Source organism: Molossus molossus, unplaced genomic scaffold (assembly GCF_014108415.1).
Source record: "Molossus molossus isolate mMolMol1 unplaced genomic scaffold, mMolMol1.p scaffold_m16_p_4, whole genome shotgun sequence".
NCBI classification, from domain to species: Eukaryota; Metazoa; Chordata; class Mammalia; order Chiroptera; family Molossidae; genus Molossus; species Molossus molossus.
In genome coordinates, this window is record NW_023425377.1 from 91,866,276 (window position 1) to 91,886,251 (window position 19,976).

The following is a 19,976-nucleotide window of genomic DNA, read 5'->3' on the forward strand; positions in this document are numbered from 1 at the left end:
TGTCCCTGGAAAGGGCATTCCAGTACACCTGCCTGGGTCCTCAGCAGGGGGCTAGTGAGCACATCCGAACTGTGAACACCAGGTCTCTGCCTAGCAGAGGCCAGCTGAATTCCGGGTTGTTTGCAGACATCAGCGAAGCCAGGCAGCTTCCTGTGCTGTGCACGTTGGTGTCGCTGCTCTGAACAGCCTTAGCTAATCACCCGAAATCTCTCTCTTCTAGGCACAGGGTGGTGGTTTCCTATCCTCCTCAGAGCGAGGCCGAACTTGAACTTAAGGAGGGAGATATCGTGTTTGTTCATAAAAAGCGAGAGGACGGCTGGTTCAAAGGCACGTTGCAACGCAATGGGAAGACGGGCCTTTTCCCCGGAAGCTTTGTGGAGAACATCTGAGGAGGCGAACAGGAGGAAGAAGGTGTCACATCCTGCCCCTCAGCGAGAGAGCACAGGGCGGACTTCCAGACGGCCGGGAGACGAGTAAAGGACAGGCGCGGGACCCCAGCGCCCCAGCGCGCAGACCACGCGGCGTGGTTGTGGGTTCTCCACTCTGGACTCGGCTGTGTGACGTGTGCCTTGTACTGTCTGACTGACTATACAGAGAAACCCCCCCCTTTTTTTTTTATTTTAAAGATATATAGCTAAAATGGACAATTGTTTACAAGGCTTAACTAATTTATTTGCTGTTTTAAACTTGAATTTTTCTTGTAATAGATCAATTCTTTGGGTTATGATTTTAAGGGATTATTAATTTATGAAATGATAGCTAAGGAGACGCTGGGTTATCTCCTGTTGAAAGCAAGAGATTCTTTTTAACTGAGAATGAACTTCCCTTCTCCCCACACCGGTGTTTTTTTGTGTTTTTAACATTTGATTTTTTTAAGACAGAAATGCCAGCTATCTGATTTGGATTTCCTCTTTGGGAAACCAAAACATGCAACCGAATCGATATCAATAAGGACCTGGGGTCGGGAGACAGAAGCTTGGGAAAGGAGAAGGTGACGTTTGCCTGTCTTTCTGGTTCGGTCAGGAATCCAGCCCTAAGACCTAGTCCTCGATGTAACGTTGTGGGTTTTTAATTTTCCCAGCACGAAATCAGCGAAGCGATAAGGAAGAGTTAAAGCACAACCCCTGAACCAAAATGTATTCAGAAATATATTTAGTTTTATAAGAGACACGGTTTAACTCCTTGGTTGGAAATCAGAAAATCTCAAGTTGTACTCCTGTTTGAGAATGGCTATGAAGTGTAATTTGTCCGTTTTACCTTAAGTGATCTGCATGCCCAGGACACAGTAAAGCGTTCGTGAGACAGTGGTGGTCAGTGATGCACTCGTGCTGAAGTCAAAGGCTGTAAGAAACACTGTGAAAAGTTTACATTCGCCCATCGTGAGTCCTTCCCGCCCTTGTGCATGTGTTCTGGGTTCCCACGGTAACCTCGGCTGTGCATGGTCTGTGTATTTCATTGCCATTTCCCGTGGAGCCGAGTTTGCGCTCAGAACTGACCGATGCAGAAGCTGTAAAATAAACAGTCCTCTTTCCTCTCCCCCGGAGCCACTACTGACCAGTTTCTCTGAGTGCACGCCCTGCCTCCCTGGCTAAGGTATCCATCAGCCGTGACACACGTTGTTAGTGAAAATGGTCCTTTTACATCTTCCCAGCTGACGGATGGCAAGCGTGAGCCAGGAGGCCGCTCCTGGAACGGGTCCCTCGCAGCTCTGGGAGGCTGGGCGCGAGGGCGAGAGCCCACACCTTACAATTGTGGTGGGATCCAGCTGAGCCTGGCTTTTTATATCCATCCTTTGATGTCATTGGCCGCTGCTACGCGTCTCATTCCGGTGCCAGGCAGGCGTGGGTCTGGGTCGTCCCAAAAAACAAAAGGAGGGAAGACAGCCTGGTAGTGAATGAAGTCGTTGCCACAGTTTTCTCATGAGCAAACACAAAAACCTTTTCATTTCTTACTTTTAAGAATTACCACCGGGAAATAGAAGCGTGAACTGAAAAATCTTCTTGCGGCGGCAGGAGGTTTCATGGTCTTAAAAAGATATGTGGTTGAAATGAAATCATTCCCAAATTAACCATTTTTTTTTATAAGACACTGTACATTATGTTCCTGTGTGTTGAATTTTTTAAGAATACTTTACTGGGATATTCATGTAATATATAAAGGTTCGGTGAAATGAACTTTAGTTAGAAAAAAAGCTGACATCAGCTTCCATCGGTGTCGGTTGACACCAGTGTGTCATAATATTCTTTATTTTGGAAAATTAGTGTATTTTATAAAAATTTTAAAAAGTAAAAAAGACTACTACAGGTTAAGATAATTTTTTACCTGTCTTTTCTCCATATTTTAAGCTATGTGATTGAAGTACCTCTGTTAATAGTTTCCTGGTATGAAGTTGGTTAAAATTTCATCTGTTAGTAGATCATTTAGATAATATAATGTATGGGTTTTCTATTGGTTTTTTGGGGGAGACAATAGGTGGAGATTTTGTAACAAGGGCTGGTTACACATTGATAGGGTAATGATAAAACTGCAGTTGATCATGTTAATAATTTGAAGACTGGAGAAAAGGTTCACGATTAAAATTTGATGTTCATCCTTTATATGCCCCTGTGTCCGTCCTTAAAATTTTCTTTTCTTTTATTTTTTTTAACCTGGGACATATTTTACTTGTTTTCTACTTGATAAAAATTATCTGCATATGCTTCAAACAGAAAATGTTGATCATAGTCATTTTGGTGGTTATACTATATTTTCTCTCTCCAGCTAACAAACTTCATTTGGTTAGTTCCCCAAGAAGTTTTACAACTTCTTAAAAGAGTTTGTGGAATTGCACGAGGTAGAACACTTCTGCTCCCCTCTCTGATGGCGTCTGCCGCAGTCTGTGGCAGCGGGCGGTCTTGTGTTGGCCCTGGGTGGAGTGCCAACCTGCCAGCAGCTACACGGCCCACGGCCCATGGCCCAGCAGGGCTTGGGCACATCCTCTCTGATTCTCATCTTCCGTGGAAGGCGAACAAGTCGTCAGTTTAAAAGGACCCTATATGTCATTAAAAAGTTGTTTTTCCTGCTTTAACTTTTAGTTACTATCACATTACTTATCAGAATGGAAAATCAGGAATCCTAGGTTGTATCAAAGCTGTGCCCAGAAAAACTCTCCTTGTAACCACCTGGACAAGTCAGTTTCTTCCTGCTGCTGCTCTGGGACCTCCCTGGGCGAAGATGAGGAGTAACGTGGACAGCGTCACTGTTTCTGAAAAGTGCTATTTTAATATGTGGCATTTTCATCTGTTTTCAAATATTTCATCTCACTCCCTGGAGTATATGCATATAATGCCTTTATTGAGTCTAATTGGATGTGGAAGGGACAAATTAAGGGGATATTTCCAACTGCTATGTGTTTAGTTTTCATGCCTCCAGAAATGGTATTTCAGTCCCGAACTCTAATCATTAGAATTCAAGTTTAGAAAAGGCTTTTAATAGACTACGTTGTACGGCACATTGTGTGTGTCCATGTAAAATTTTTAGAAATGTGCTTTGAACCAATTAAACTATGTCCTTACCAAGGGAACATCCTATTGAAATTACTCCTTTCCAGGAAAAAGAATTTGCCCACCCTCCACAGTAAAGGAGAGGGTATTTACAAGAGAGATTAGCCAATACCCAGGTTTAGCAAGGGCTCACCCCTCACTCTTGTGAGCTCAAGTTGGCATGGCGGGGGAGGGGAGGTTGCTTATTCCTGGCAGTAAATCACAGGGACAGTACAGAGTTGTTAGAGTGGTAACGAGCCAGTGTGAACCATGACAGTTTTATTTATTATTTTATTTTAAATATGTTTTTATTGATTTTAAGAGAGAGGCAGGGAAAGATAGAAATATCAGTGTGAGAAAGAAACAGATTGGCTGCCTCCTGCATACCCCCTACTGGGCATTAAGCCCACAACCCGGCCATGTGCCCTGACTGCAAATCGAACCAGGACCTCAGTCCATGGGACAATGCTCAATCCACTGAGCCACACCGGCCAGGCAACCATGACAGTTTTACAATACCCTTTCTCTGGTTTACAAATGAATGTTTCTTTTGTGTGTCCTATTAATGACTTTCTGACTTGCCTCTTTCCATTTCAAAACTAGGAAAAAGGGGGGACATCTGTAATACATTCAACAATAAAGATAAGTTAAAAAAAAAAACAAAACACCTCCTTGATGTCACTCAATGCAAATTATTATTGTACTGCAGTGACCCCAATACCCAGGAGCCAGGTTAAAGGGATCTGCGACTGACACTCCTCTTTGAGCCTCTGCAGTCATCCAAGGCTGTTATTCGATCAGACCACGTTTAGCCTTAAGCCAGAAAGAGGATGAGCAGCAGTAACAAAACTAGGACCTTCTTCAGAGCAGGAAGTGTGTGCGCCCGTCAGATGCACTGTTCTCAGTCCCTGCTGGCACCCTGGCTAGAGGCTTTTCCCAGCTCTGAAAGACCCAATATTACAGATCAGTCTGCCACACCCCGCTGGCCATTAAATCGCAATACCTAATTGACAGCTCAAGCAACCTGATGGAAGTTATGAAATTACACTTGAATTGCTATTTAAATGTTTGGGCACTCAGCATGTATATATGTTGGAGCATAGAGAAATAAACTTCATCAATAGTCTGGCCGGTGTGGCTCAGTGGTTGAGCGTTGACCGATGCACCAAGAGGTCATCAGTTTGATTCCTGGTCAGGACACATGCCCGGGCTGTGGGCCTGATCCCCAGTGTAGGGCATGCAGGAGGCGGCCAATCAATGTTCTCTCTCATCAATGTTTCCATCTTTCCCTCTCCTTTCCTTTCTCTCTAAAATCAATAAAGGAAAAAAAAAGTAAACTTCAATATCTCTTGTGTAGAGCAGTGCTGGACAACAGAACTTTTGCTCTGGAAAGAGGTGGAAATGTGTGTCTGCTCTCCATTCTGGTAGCCAGTAGCCACGTGCGCGCTCAAACCCTTGCAAAGGTGGCTTCCGTGAAGGAGGAACTGAATCTCTAAGTGGTTCAATTTTCATTAAACTGTAAATATCCGTATACATATAAATGGCTACTATATTAGTGTGGTTTTAGAGAACAAAAATCTATTGTTAATGAGCGTCCAAAGATGGGATCAACGAAAATGTGGCCTGTGACACTGTATCCAGCCTCTGCTTTGGAGGCACCAAAGCACACGTTAAGAACACAGAACTTGATTGTTAGAACCCCTCCTGAGATATATGAAAACACCTCGACTTTGAACAGTAGAGATTATTTAATTTTGAATAGTTTCTACCTTCCCCTGCTCCCCCCACACCCCCGAAAAAGATGAAGCTAGAGATTTAGATTCAAGAAGAAAACTGGAGGATTCTGTTGAAGCCTTTTGGTGTGGCCAGTGGACCAGTGACTTCATGCAAGCAGAGACCCGCTCATTCCCCAAAGATCAGGTCTCCTCTCGTGTGTCTTGACTGTGACATTTTCTGATCTGGAATCCACGGAGGGTCACCAGGACAAACACAGGGCTCCCAGAGCCGTGACGAGGATGACTGGACGATCTGTCTCCTGTGAATGTAATGAACATTGTCTCAGCAGATTGAAGTTGGGTTTCTAGAGAAGGGGGAAAAAAAAAAAGGAATTCTCGCCCTCTAATTAAACATGAAATGACATCTGTGAAACAAAGGCCATGCTTCTTATTCCCCAAACCCTGGAGCAAGGTCAGTTCAAGAGAAGGCCGGTGGTGCCTTATCTTTCCAATCACATCTAGTTCATTTCTTTTGCCAGTGAAAATTGAAAGCTTAATGGAATTACCTTTTCCCTTTTTTTAAGCACTCAAGGGTACTACAAGACAAAGCAAAAATGTCCTTTTGAGTAAAACCAATTTCCTTATAAATTATATCACAAAGGCCCACTCAATAAACTCCCTAAAGGCAGAAACTAAGTGGAGACTGATGCCCCGCTGCCTGCCCAGTCTTTAACACCAGCTGATTTAGTCCTCACCTGCCGCCTGCAGTCTCAATTGTGCCCCACTCCTTCGGTTTTCCTTTTTTCAAAAGGTTTACTAAGAAGTTCTTTTAAGAATTGATTCTGGCCCAGCCAGTGTTGCTCAGTGGTTGTGCGTCAACCCATGCACCGAGAGGTCACCTGTTCGATTCCCGGTCAGGACACATGCCCAGGTTGTGGGCCCGATGCCCAGTGAGGGGCAGGCAGGAGGCAGCCAATCAATGTTCTCTCATCAATGTTTCTATCTCCCTCACTTCCCTGCTCTCTAAAAATCAATAAAGAAAAATTATTTAAGAAAAGAATTGATTCCAATTGAGAATCCTGCTTTGCGGGGGTGGGGAGGAGGTATTCTGTGGGTAAAAATCCTTTTTCTGTTTTAGAAGATACCAGACGACAGCACTACCCTGTCTTGTTGGTCTTTTGTATGAAACGGCGGGTGGCTTTGAATCACCCCTTACCCAGTGAGACCACCTTGGTTGTACAAATCCTCTGCGTACAGTAAAATAAGATGGGCATAGAGAACAACGTAGGAGACTTAGTGCTTAAAAGTGGCTCGTATATCATGTGGGCCCCATAACGCTCGAGCAGCCAAGCCCACGCCTGCTGGGACACAGATCTAAGGTAAGGAGTGAGGGCTGGCTGCTCCAGTCCTGTCTGCAGAGAAAGCCGGGGCCCTCCAGACACAAGAGCTGTCTGCCGCCTGCTCCCGGCCTTGCTCTGGCCACCACGGCCCTGGGGCCGCTCCACAGATAGCCCACACAGCTCGTGCTGGGGTAGCAATTGTGGATTCCTGTGATGTGGTGCTTGTTGCAGAAATCAAAGCGGGGCTTGAGTTTCCACCCTTTAAGCTGAAATGTTCTTTCCTGTGATTTATTTACCCACCAAGACAGATGTGTGGGATTGGCAGATTATCAAGTCGGCCCCTATAATAAAAGCGAAGAGAGGGAAGCTTTCAAGAAGAAAGAAGATCGCCAAAGAAACGCTTCCCCCAAGCAAAGCTGTAATAATCTCTCCCGCCATCTGAATTCACCCGCGGTTTAGGCCTGGAGAAAGCAGACTCGAGTCGGAATGTTAGCCTTTGGTTCTGAACTGTTCCCTACGCTTGAGAATGCGTCTTCTCTTGAGAAACACTATGTCTTGGGTTGTTTCTTTCTTATCTCGCTGTCTCTCTGTCTCTGTGTCTGTCTCCATCTCTGCCTGCCCTTCCCTTCTCCACCCCCCGGCCCCTGCCTGACTCTTTTTAGTGTAGGTGTTGGGTAATGGAGCTTGGTGTCTGGAAGAATATTCCATGAGCAAGTGTCCTCAGCAAGAAATGGTCTACCAACCACTCCCCTTAAATCCACTTGAAGAGCCATTGAAATTTTGTTGTTTTACCTTTTCCCTCTTTACTTTTAGTTGTATCGAGTCATTGTCAGGGTCCAGGATATAAAAGAAGACAGCACGCCGAATCAGAGGGGGAAATGACTTAAATCATTCCATTTAGATTGGGATTCTGACAGTGCTGAATATCTATGTATATATAGATATAGATATATTCCCATTGATTTTATATATAGATATAGATATATTCCCATTGATTTTTAGAGAGAGTGGGAGGGAGGGAGGGAGAGAGAGAAACATCAGTGTGAGAAACACACATCAATTAGTTGCCTCCTGCATGTGCCCCAACTGGAGTCGGGGATTCAACCTACAACCCAAGATCGTGCCCTTGACCAGGAGTCGAACCTACAATCCTTTAGTGTGCAGGCTGACGTTCTAACCATTGAGCAACAAGGGCCAAGGCTGAATATATTTTTCAGTTGTCTGAAATTATTACATGCCCCTACTATATTTCAAAACTTATTATGTACTTAGTGAGTGGATTCTCACAAACCACCATGTATTTAGCTAACACAAGGATAGGCATTGTGAACGATACAGAAGACATGCTTTGTTTTTTTGTTTTGTTTTTTATCCTCACCTGAGGATATTTTTCCATTTTTTGTACAGATAGAGTGGGAGGGAGAGAGGAAGGGAGAGAGAGAGAGAAACATCGACGTGAAAGGGACACATCGAGTGGCTGCCACCCGCACGACCAACCAGGGCCGGGGACAAACTGTTCCCTTAGCGGGAACCGAACCCGGGTCTCTCCGGACCGCAGGCGGACGCTCTAACCGCTGAGCTACACTGGCCAGGGCATGCTTTGTTTTTTTAATATTTATTTATTTTATCTTTGTTACAAATACTACTCCTTTTTTACCCCATTGACACCCTCCTCCCCATCCCCCCAACCCCATCCTCGGCTTTGATGTCCATGTCCATTGGTTATGCGTACTTGCATATAAGTTCTGTGGTTTATCTCTTCCCCCCCACCACCACCCCCTCTTCTGAGGGTTATCAGTCTGTACCCTACTTCCACATCTCTGGGTCTATCCTATTCCTCAGACTATTATGACCATTATATTCCAAAAAATAAGTGAGATCATGTGGTATTTGTCTTTTTATGCTTCACTTGTTTTGCTTAGGATAATACTGTCCAGGTCCATCCATGTCATCTCAAAGGATAAGAGATCTTTCTTACAGCTGCATAGTACTCCATTATGAATATGTACCACAACTTTTTTATCCATTCATCTACTGATGGACACTTGGGCTGTTTCCAAATCTTAGCTATTGTAATAGTGCTGCTATGAACATAAGGGTACATATATTCTTTCTGATGGGTGTTTCAGGCTTATTAGGTTATATTCCTAGAAGTGGGATCACTGGGTCAAATGGAAGTTCAATTTTTAATTTTTTGAGGTAACACCATAGTGTTTTCCATAGTGGCTGCACCAGTCTGCATTCCCTCCAGCAGTGCACTAGAGTCCCCTTTTCTCCACACCCTCGCCAACACTTGTTTCATGATTTGTTGATGGTGGCCATTCTGACAGGTGTGAGGTGATACCTCATTGTTGTTTTAATTTGCATCTCTCTGATGATTAGTGATGTTGAGCATTTCTTTATATGTCTCTTGGCAATTTGTATGTCCTGTTTGGAGAGGGGTCTATTCAGCTCCTCTGCCCATTTTTTAATTGGGCTCTTTGTCTTCCTTCTGTTGAGTTGTATGAGCACTCTATATATTTTGGAAATTAACCCCTTATCTGATATATCATTGGTAATGATGTTCTCCCATACAGGGGTTTGCCTTTACATTTTGATGGTTGTTTCTTTTGCTGTGCAGAAGCTTTTGAGTTTGATGTAGTCCCATGTGTTCATTTTTTCCTTTGTTTCTGTTGCCTTAGGTGATGTATCAGTGAAAATTCTGCTGCGTATGATGTCCAAAATTTTGTGGCCTACATTTTCTTCTAGGATTTTTATGGATTCATGGGTCACATTTAAGTCTTTTATCCATTTTGAGTTTATTCTTGTGTATGGTGTAAGTTGATGGTCTAGTTTCATTTTTTTGCATGTAGCCGTCCAAGACACCATTTATTAAAGAGGCTGTCTTTACTCCACTGAATGCTCTTGCCACCTTTGTCAAATATTAATTGAGCATAATGCCTTGGGTCCATTTCTGGGTTTTCAGTTCTGTTCCACTGGTCTATATGCCTGTTCTTGTGCCAGTACCAGGCTGTTTTGATTACAGTAACTTTGTAGTATAACCTGATATCCAGTATTGTGATCCCACCTACTTTGTTCTTCTTTTTCAAGATTGCTGTGGCTATTTGGGGTCTTTTTTGGTTCCATATGAATTTTTGAAGTGTTTGTTCTAGTTCTATGAAATATGTTGTTGGTATTTTCATGGGGGTTGCATTGAATCTATAGATTGCTTTGGGTAATATAGACATTTTAATTCTTCCAATACATGTACTAGGTATGTGCTTCTACTTTTTTATATCTTCCTCTATTTCTTTTTTCAATGTCCTGTAGTGTTCTGCAAATAGGTCTTTTACTTCTTTGGTTAAGTTTATACCTAGGTATCTTAATTTTTTTGCCGCAATGGTAAATGGGATTGTTTTCTTAGTTTCTCTTTCTGTGAGTTCATCATTGGTGTATAAGAATGCCGTTGATTTCTTGACATTAATTTTGTATCCTTCTACTTTGCCAAATTCATTTATTAAGTCTAGTACATTTTTGATGGAGTGTTTAGGGTTTTCTATGTATAATATAATGTCATCTGCAAATAATGACAGTTTCCCTTCTTCCTTTCCAATTTGGATCACTTTTATTTTTTCTTCCTGTCTGATTGCTGTGGCTAAGACTTCCAGTACTATGTTAAAGAAGAGTGGCGAAAGTGGGCATCCCTGTCTTGTTCCTGTTCTTAAGGGAAATGCTTTTAGTTTTTGCCCATTGAGTATGATGTTGGCTGTAGGTCTTTCATATATGACCTTTATTATGTTGAGATATTATCCCTCTATTTCCACATTGCTGAGCATTTTTATCAGTAATAGATTCTGGATTTTGTCCAATGCTTTTTCAGCATCTACTGATATGATCAACATGGTTTTTATTCTTCATTTTATTTATGTGGTGTATCACATTTATTGATTTGCGAATATTGTACCAGCCTTGCATCCCTGGGATGAATCCCACTTGGTCATGGTGAATAATTTTTTTGATGTATTGCTGGATCTGATTTGCTAGTATTTTGTTCAGGATTTTGGCGTCTATGTTCATCAGGGGTATTGGCCTGTAGTTTTCATTCTTTGTAGTGTCTTTTTCTAGTTTTGGAATTAGAATTATGCTGGCCTCATAAAACAAGTTTGGAAGTCTTCCTTCTTCTTGAATTTTTTGAAATAGTTTGAGGAGACTGGGCATTAGTTCGTTTTTGAATGTTCAGTAAAACTCCCTGGTGAAACCATCCGGGCCTGGGCTTTTGTTTGCTGGGAGAATCTTGATTACCTCTTCAATTTCCTTAGTTGTTATTGGTCTATTCAAGTTTTCTATCTCTTCCCGGTCCAGTTTAGGAGACTGTGTGTTTCTAGAAATTTGTCCATTTTACTTAGATTGTCAAATTTGTTGCCATATAATTGTTCATAGTAGTTGTTAACGATCTTTTGTATTTCTGTGGAGTCAGTTGTTACTTTTCTTCTTTCATTTCTGATTTTGTGTATTTGGGTTCTCTCTCTTTGTTTCTTAGTGAGTTTAGCTAAGGGTCCCTCAATCTTTTTTATCTTTTCAAAAAAACAGCTCTTTGTTTCATTGATCCTTTGAATTGTTTTTTTGGTCTCTATGTCATTTATTTCGGCTCTGATCTTTACTATTTCCTTCCTTCTACTTGCTCTGGAGTTTTCTTTTTGTTTGCTTTCTAGTTCTTTAAGTTGTGAGGTTAGATAGTCTATTAGAAATTTTTCTTGTTTCTTGAGACAGGCCTGTAGATCTATGAACTTCCCTCTCAGAACTGCTTTCGCTGCATCCCATAGATTTTGTGTTGTTGTATCTCCATTTTCATTGGTTTCCAGGAAGTTTTTAATTTCTTCCTTGATCTCCTCGGTAACCCATTCATTGTTTAATAACATGCTATTTAGCCTCCATGTGTTCCAATTTCTTTGCATGTTCTTGTTGCAATTGATTTCCAGTTTCATGCCATTGTGATCTGAGAAGATACTTGATATGATTTCAATCTTCTTGAACTTGTAGAGACTTAATTTGTGTCCTAACCTGTGATCTATCTTTGAGAATGTCCCATGTGCACTTGAGAAGAATGTGAATTCTGTAGTTTTGGGGTGTAATTCTCTGTAGATATCTATTCAATCCATTTGGTCTAGTGCTTCATTTAGAGTCTCTGTTTCCTTGCTAATTTTTTGTCTAGAGGATCTCTCCAGTGATGTCAGCGGGGTATTGAAGTCCACTGCTATGATTGTATTGCTGTTGATTTCTCCTTTGAGATTTTTAAATCCTCCAGAAGATTTTTAATATATGTTGGTGCTCCTATATTGGGTGTATATATGTTTATCAAGGTTATATCTTCCTGTTGGATAGATCCTTTCAATATTATGTAGTGGCCTTTTTTGTCTCTAGTTATGGCCTTCATTTTGAAATCTATTTGATCAGATATGAGTATTGCTACCCCAGCTTGTTTTCCTTTCCGTTTGCTTGGAAGATTTTTTTCCATCCCTTCACTTTCAACCTATGTGAGTCTTTTGTTGTGAGGTGGGTCTCTTGTAAACAACATGTAGATGATTCCTGCTTTCTTATCCAATCAGCTGCTCTGTGTCTTTTTTTTTTTTTATCCTCACCAGAGGACATTTTTCCATTTTTTATTCAGATAGAATTAGAGGGAGAGAGAGGAAGAGATTGAGAGAGAAACATCGATGTGAAAGGGACACATCAAGTGGCTGCCACCTGCATGACCCAACCAGGGCCAAGGACAAACTGCAACCGAAGTACATGCCCTTAGTGGGAACCGAATCTGGGTCTCTCTGGAGCACAGGCCAATGCTCTGACCGTTGAGCCAAACCAGCCTTATTTATTGCCATTTTTGTTTAGTGTGGTTATATTTTTCTTCCTATTTCTTCTACTAATTACAGCAGTCCTTTTAACATTTCTTGCAGTGCTGGTTGGGTGCTAATGTATACCCTTAGCCTTTTTTTGTCTGGGAAGCTCTTTATTTGACCTTCTATTTTGAATGATAGCCATGCTGGGTAGAGTAGTTTTGGATTCACATCCTTGTTTTTCATGACCTTGATTACTTGGTATCATTCCCTTCTGGCCTGTAGTGTTTCTGTTGAGAAGTCAGCTGAGAGCCTTATGGGGGTTCCTTTGTAGGTAACCTGTTGCGTATCTCTTGCTGTTTTTAGGATTCTCTGTTTGTCTTTATTTTTTGGCATTTTAATTACTAGATGTCTTGGTGTGGGCCTAGTTGGGTTCTTCTTTCTTGGGGCTCTCTGTGCTTCTTGAACTTGAATGCCTTCTTCCTTCACCAAATTAGGGAAGTTTTCTGTCACTATTTCTTCAAATATGTTCTCTAACCCTTGCTCATTTCTTCTTCTTCGGGGACTCGTATGATGCGAATATTATTACATTTCCAGTTGTCCCACAGTTCTCTTAAGCTGTCTTTCTATTTTTTAATTGTGTTTTCCTTTTGTTTTTCTGATTGGTTGATTTTTGTCTACCCTGTCTTCTAATTCACTGATCCGGTCCTCAGCTTCCTCTACTCTGCTTTTGGACCTTCCAATGTGTTCTTTATTTCTGGTATGTCATTCTTCATTTCCTCTTGGTGGTTTTTAATTTCCAATTGGTTGATTTTCAACATTTCTATGTCTTTACTCATGGTGTTGCTGTCCTTACTCATGCTGTTGAGGTTCCTCAAGATCATAGCTCGGAATTCTAGCTCTGTTAACTTGCTTAATTGCTCCTCATTTATCTCATCTTTAGTAGAGGTCTCTTGTTCTTTCATTTGGCATTTGTTTCTTTGTTTCACCATTTTGGCTATCACATGGGGCTTTGGAGCCTGCCCAAAATTTTTTTTGTGGTTGTTGGTGTTCTGCTGTTTGTGGCTCCCTCTCCTGGGTTTGGATGAGCAAGGGAGGACCCACGTTAAACACCACTGTCAAGTCTTACTTTCCTGGTAAGAGTTGCTAGCCCAGGAATGGTTCAGTTGTCCTCTAGCTTTTTCCTGGAGGCTAGCAGTAGGGGTTACTTGAAGAGCCTTTTGTTCTCAGGTGAATGAAAAACTCCCTCAGGTGCTCAGCATAAGGGATTTACTGAGGGTGGGGCAGATGCCGGTTGTTAATGAGTCTCAATTAGCATTTCAATGGCCCACAGGGTGGGGCTGAATCTCCGAGGGAGGGGCTGCTGCCTCTCCCCAGAGCCCTGGGAAGGAGTAAGATGGCCACCGTCCTGCATGGCTGCAACTCAGCAAACGTTCCAAGCACCCTCCAAATCCCGAGTGTCCCCACACAGTTCTAGTCCAGTCTGCCTTCCCTCTGCCGCAGCCCAAGGTGAGTGGCTGTGGCTATTTTAGCCTCTGTCCCGGCTCTGTGCTGTGGAGCCGCTTGGGAGTGTAACCCGAGGGCACTGCTCCCAGCTAAGACCACTGCCCAGCTGCCCACCGTGGGCTCCCAGCCCCCCTCTCGCGCCTCCGCAGTTCTACCGGGATTCAGTCAGTTTCTCTGGTTATATGGTCCTCCAAGCTGCTTTTCAGTTGCTTTTCCTGACAATTTGTCTTTATTTTAGTTGTAATTCCAGTTTGGTCCTGGGAGATGGTCTGTGTAGCTTCCATTCACTCCGCTTCCATTTTGGAATTTGCAAAGACATGCTTTCTTATTCTGCAAATATTTGGAGATAAATTACAAGAATATATACACTAAAAATAGTAAAAATAAAAATAGGTAAAATGGGGATCATGGAAAACAAGTAGGCTATCAAGAAGAGGGGAATCTCCGGAAAGAAATAAAGACATTGTCCCTGTCCTCAAGGAGATCATAGTCCGCTTGGGGAGAAAACACCCACTAAAACGTGTAAGGAGGAGTAGGGGACAGTGCATCGTGGTAATAACCAAGGCAGAGGTTACAAAGACAGCATGAGCTCGAAGGAGAGGGAAAGCAGGGGTGAACTTTAGATAGAAAGGTGATAGGACTTGGGCAGTCGGTGAAATGTGTAGGTACAGGAAGCGGAGGACATGCTGGGGAGGACATCGAGGACAGTGGCTCTGAGGCAGTCAGGTAGGTGGGAGATGGAAAACCCAGGACCGTACAGATGCAGAAATGGGATTTTTTTTTTTTTTTTTTTTTTAGTTTATGGCCAGGTACTAGGAAGTCATGAATGCTAAGCAGAAGCATTTGCGCATCTTGATGCTGCCAGGAGTTTCCTAATACAGAGAGAGAGGATGAGACCACCGATAGCATGTAAAATGAGAGTTATGGAGGGGAGCAGGGGTCAGGGAGCCGGCAACAGCATGAGGAGATAGGGGACTATACCTGGGGGTGGGGGACTGATGAGGAAAGTCAAGTCAGGAGAGACATTTTTGGGAGAGAGGAGGTATTGATGGCTGAGAGAATAGAGGAACTGGAGGCAAGCCGACAAGAATCACACCTGTGATCTCTCTCCACCAAGGTGCCTAGCAAGGGTGGAGCCTTTGAGAGGGATGCAGATGTTAGAAAGAGAGTATTTCCAGGTAAAAATGATGTTTTATTTTGGAAATGTTGAGTGTGAAATGATGGTAAGAGTTTATACTGTAAGTGCCTCTAGGCAGCCGAAATCAGGGACTTTAAGTTCACGTAGGGCGACAAGGAGAAAAACCTCAACCTGGCGATTTACTTGTAGGAAAAGGGGATGTGGAGCTAGGCAGGCCCAGGGCCAAAGGCTGCTGCTGGCAAAGGCTCAGGGCAGGTGCCCGCCTGAAGGGGAACGTAGCAGCTCTTCTGACCACAAGGGCGTCAGGATAGTCACACATCCGGGCGCCAGGAAAGCTGCTCCAGCCGAGGTCGACAGCAGAGCGACAACCGAGAAAAGTTTGTATTTCCCACTCTCTTCTCACGTTGCCGACAATCTCTGCCCAACCCCTGAATGGGATGTTACATTTGACATTGAGAGATGCTGCTCAGAATGCTTTAAACCGAACCAATGAGTTCTTGGTGACCATTCTGGCCCTTTTCTCTCTTCTGGGAGGGAGGGAGGGAGGGAGGAAGGAAGGAAGGAAGGGAGGGAGGGAGGGGAAGGAGGGGGGAGGGGAGGGAGGAAGGAAGGGAGGGGGGAGGGAGGAAGGGAGGGAGGGAGGAAGGAAGGGAGGGAGGAAGGGAAGGAGGGAAAGAAGGGAAGGAAGGGAAGGAAGGGAAGGAAGGGAAGGAACAGGAGTAAGGAAGCCGGGGAGGAAGGGAGAAAGAAAGCTATTCCTCCTTTGGAAAAGAATCTAAAGAGCTTGTAGACCTCATCAAAGTTGAAATAAAATGTCTGTGTTCTTCCTATCATGTAATTGTGCAATGACATGTAAATCCTGTTGGCAGATCATATGGAGACTGACATATGAAAGGATGTCTTTAAAAATCATAAAAATCTCCTTGAACACAGCGGTGTGTGCTGTGTAAATATGGCAACGTTTTCCTTCAGTTGATTGTTCCCGTGTGAAATAGGAACACATCACTAATGAGGACAGTCGCACACTGCGTGCCTCCCGGGCCATTCATACCATTGGGTGCAGAGAACGCACATCCCTGGTCGGAGGAGCAATGTCCAAGTGCTGGCTGCTGGGGACATTTACAAGCATTTCCATTTGCTATTTGGATTCACATCTTGGCTGGTTCCCTTTATGCGATCCCCCCCCCCCCCCCATCTCTAATCGTTTTCTCTGCTTATATTACAGCGCTGGCTCTGGGCGCAGGGCCACGGAGAGGGAAGAACACACGTGGTTGTTGACTCCGCAGTGCTCATGATGTCTGTTAACTCTGCTGGTGATTTTTCAAGATCGAGAACATAGGGTGACTTGAAAAAAATGTTTCCTTCCTGAGAGGACAAAATGAGAAGTGCCCAGAATTGTTTGTGTCTTCCTTGCAGGAAGAAAACATCCTGGGAGCCATGAAACTGCTCGCTGGTCCTCGTAGGCAGCGCGTGCAGACCGCGGGTTGCCAAGCGAGTCCCTTTGCTAATGCGGGGGGCCAAAGCTGTCCCCTTGGAGCTGGCTTGGCAGGAGCTGTGACTCAGGATCCCCCCAGCTGCCTATGTGGGTACCTACTCCCCCTGCTCCTCCTGTCCTGGCTTAATAGCTTATCACACACAACCGTGAAATAGAAAGGGACGTCAGGTGTTACCGGTGCGTACCCAGGGCTAGGCCATGTGCGGGGCTGGACTGTAAGGCGGTGTCTTGTTGCCAACTCAAGCCCCCCGAGGCCCGGCTCTGCTCCACCGCTCGCTGGTAACGGCCAGGGGTCTGCAGAGCGCTCTAGAGAGAGGCTGCGGTATTGCGATTTATAATAAATATATATATTTGGTCTTTGACCCCATTTCTATCACAGAGCTCCTAAAACCCTTGACATTTCCTAAGGGCCGGAGAGCAACAAAGGTGTCGCTTGTTATGTTAATGAGGTGAATTTGGGAGGCTTCTAAGGATGGGGGCTGGTTGCCAATGGAGCCAACACTGTGATTAGAAGTTGGAATTTTCAGCCCCGGCCCCTGACCTCTGGTAGGGGCGGGGCTAGAGGTGAGCTCAGTCACCAGTGGACAGTGATTTCATCAACCATGCCTATGGATTGACACCTGCGTAAAAACCCCAAGAACAGGGTTTGCAGAGCTTCTGGGTTGGCAAACACGGGAAGATTCAGGGAGAGTGGCCACCTGGATAGGGCATGGAGTTTGCCCTCTCTCCATACCTTGCTCTATGAATGTCTTCCATTCGGCTGCTCCTGAGTTATTTCATTTTATAAGAAACCAGTAATCTAGTAAGTAAACTGTTTCTGTGAGTTCTGTGAGCTACTCTTGCAAATAAACCGAATCCACAGAGGAGGCTGTTGGGATCTCCAGTGTGTAGCCCGGTGGTCAGAAGCACCAGCACCAACCTGGGCCGCACTGGTGTCTGAAGCAGCAGGAGCCGGCGGTCTCGCAGGACTGGACCCTTTACCACTGAATCTGACACTGTCCCGGTAGATAGTGTCAGAATTAAATTGAATTCTCGGACACCTGCTGGTCTCTGAAAATTGCTTGGTGTTGTCTGGAGAGCACCTCCTCCCCCAGTCCCCCAACACATACATTGGGATGGGTCCAGGAACCCAGCTTAGAGGCCCACCTGGAAACTCTTGAAATTACACGTTAAGAATACAAATTAAATGTTCTCGAAGTGTTTCTACTGTTTCTTGCAGTGTTCTTTGAAAAGGGCCAGTTACTCCGATATCTCAGCTTGGTCTCCTCTGCCCTGTTCGGTCTTTTCATATGTATGGTGATTTTGGTCTGTTGTGATTTTGTCTGTTGTGATCTATGTGTATCTGATCGTGGGAATTGAAAGGTGTTCTTTTAGAATGGTGTGGACTCTGTTGCAAACCTTTGGGAGATGGGACATGTTTAGATTTATTGTGGTTTTCTTTGACATCTTACAGATAAGGGTGGAGGGTTGTTGGTACCAAAGGCCATATCTTCTGGGCCTAAAGATTTCTTGGAGGGATGACATGACCTATTCCATCCCCAGACAGCAAATGTTCGAGAGCCTCACCCCCTCCCCATAATGGCAGAAAATCCAGAGGTCGGTCTTCGTTCCAACTCTTTTCTTTTCTTTTTTTTTTTTTTATTCTCACCTGAGGACATTTTTCCATTTTTTATTCAGATAGAGCGGGAGGGAGAGAGAGGAAGAGAGAGAGAGAAACATCGACGTGAAAGGGACACATCGAGTGGCTGCCACCCGCATGACCCTGACCCAACCAGGGCCGGGGACAAACTGCAGCCAAGCTATATGCCCTTAGCAAGAACCGAACCCGGGTCTGTGGACCGCAGGCTGATGCTCTAACCACTGAGCAAAACTGGCCAGGGCTCCAACTCTTTTCTTCAAGTATGTCCATGGGTGTACAAGTAGCTGGGTGTGGAGGTGGGTCTGACCTGGGCCCGAGGCTAAGGCCACTAGATTCCATTCTTATGTAGGCCTCTTGGCTGAAGCAACTAAATGACTCCACTTTTATCATCAATGGTCCAATAATAGGTTAAATACCCCTAGAAATAAAGGAATTTTGCCTAAGATTATAGTTGCCCCAGGTGTTGGGAGGCATTTGCAGTTTCCATATCGGTATTTTCAGGCATTTACAGGTATTTGTGAGCCCGGTGAATAATGATAATTGTGACTTCTGTAATCGCTGTCACACCCACTATATTACCGGTCCCCCGAGGGGGGGGGGGGCAAAAGGGGGATGAGGCTTCTGTCTTTAAAATCGGACAAGCAAGAGGAATCACTGCTGAGGATCTGGGGAAGCTGTACCCCCCAGCCCGCCTGTGTAATGAGTGCTCCTTTACAACTCCGCCGTGGTCTCCGGTTATCTCGCGGACTCGTTACAACAGGTCCATGTGGGCTGACCCCACGCCAGTAAGTGATCAGGGTGGAAAGGGGCTACTGACTGAACAGGGCCTGTTCTGTCCAGAGCCCAGAGCTGGACAAAGTCCTGAACTCACCGAGTGGCCAAGGGTATTCAGGAGAGAGGCAGTATCTCCTGCAGAAATTGATCTCATAGCTTGCACTCCATTCCTTCAGGTTAAAGATAGCATGTTACCTTCATGTCAGTGAAGGAGGCTGCCAGCCACACTGGCCCAGAGACTTTCAGTCAAACCCCTTCAGTTCCTTGTCAGCTGAGTGCAGAGGGGCAGAGGTGGGTGGTGAGCACAAGCAGCTAAGGAGTTGGGAGTGGTTGGTCTTCTCAGTAGAAGGGGATGGAGCAGGGACCAAAGCTGTCCCTGGATTTTATGTCTCTGTAGAGCAGAGCCCTTTGTAGGATCTCTGCAAACAGGGACTCCCTCAAGCCAGGCTTGGTTGTGGGGACCTCTCTCCTTACTAGGCCCAAGCCCAGTAATGCGGGCCTTCGTGGCCAACTCTACATCAAGCACATTCGCTCCAGGGCCATAAACCCACCCAGGAGAGGGGCCCTGCTCTGTGCAGCTACAGAGAGCGCATCGCTGTGTCTCGTGTGCGACCCCTGCAGCAGCACCACCAGGGCCTGGGTTGGAACAACTTCCAGCTCCCCACTCTGTGGACAGGACACCCCCACCCTCCTGCGCTTTGAGGGCGGAGGCAGATTTCCTTTCAAACCGTCAAAGCACAAAGTGTCTTGCGAGTTCACCCTTCCTCTGGGCAATGTGGGTTTTGACCCATGCCTGCTGTCCTCACGGAGGCTCTGGGAAACTGGGAAACTGGGAAACTGTCTCAATGCTCCGTTCTGGCCTTGAAAAGGCGCCCACCACACACACGGCCCACAGCCGGCTGAACTCCAGGCTGGTGACTGTTCTAGCTACACAACTGTCCGCATGGCAGCCAGAGGGAGCTGACTGGCTCATCACCCCATCTATGCTGAATGTGAGCTCCCAGCAGTACAGCCAGATGTGCCTGGCATGGAGCC

The 19,976-nt window shown here is 44.8% G+C and overlaps 1 protein-coding gene across 1 annotated transcript in view; it reads left to right on the forward strand.

Moving 5' to 3' along the window:
• Positions 1–597, forward strand: part of SH3RF1 (SH3 domain containing ring finger 1) — a 166,165-nt gene extending 165,568 nt beyond the window's left edge. The window contains exon 12 of the mRNA XM_036240139.1: positions 221–597. Within this exon, the coding sequence (XP_036096032.1) occupies positions 221–389 (169 nt within the window). The 3' untranslated portion in view covers positions 390–597. The remainder of the gene's footprint in view (positions 1–220) is intronic.
• The last annotated feature ends 19,379 nt before the right edge of the window (positions 598–19,976 follow it).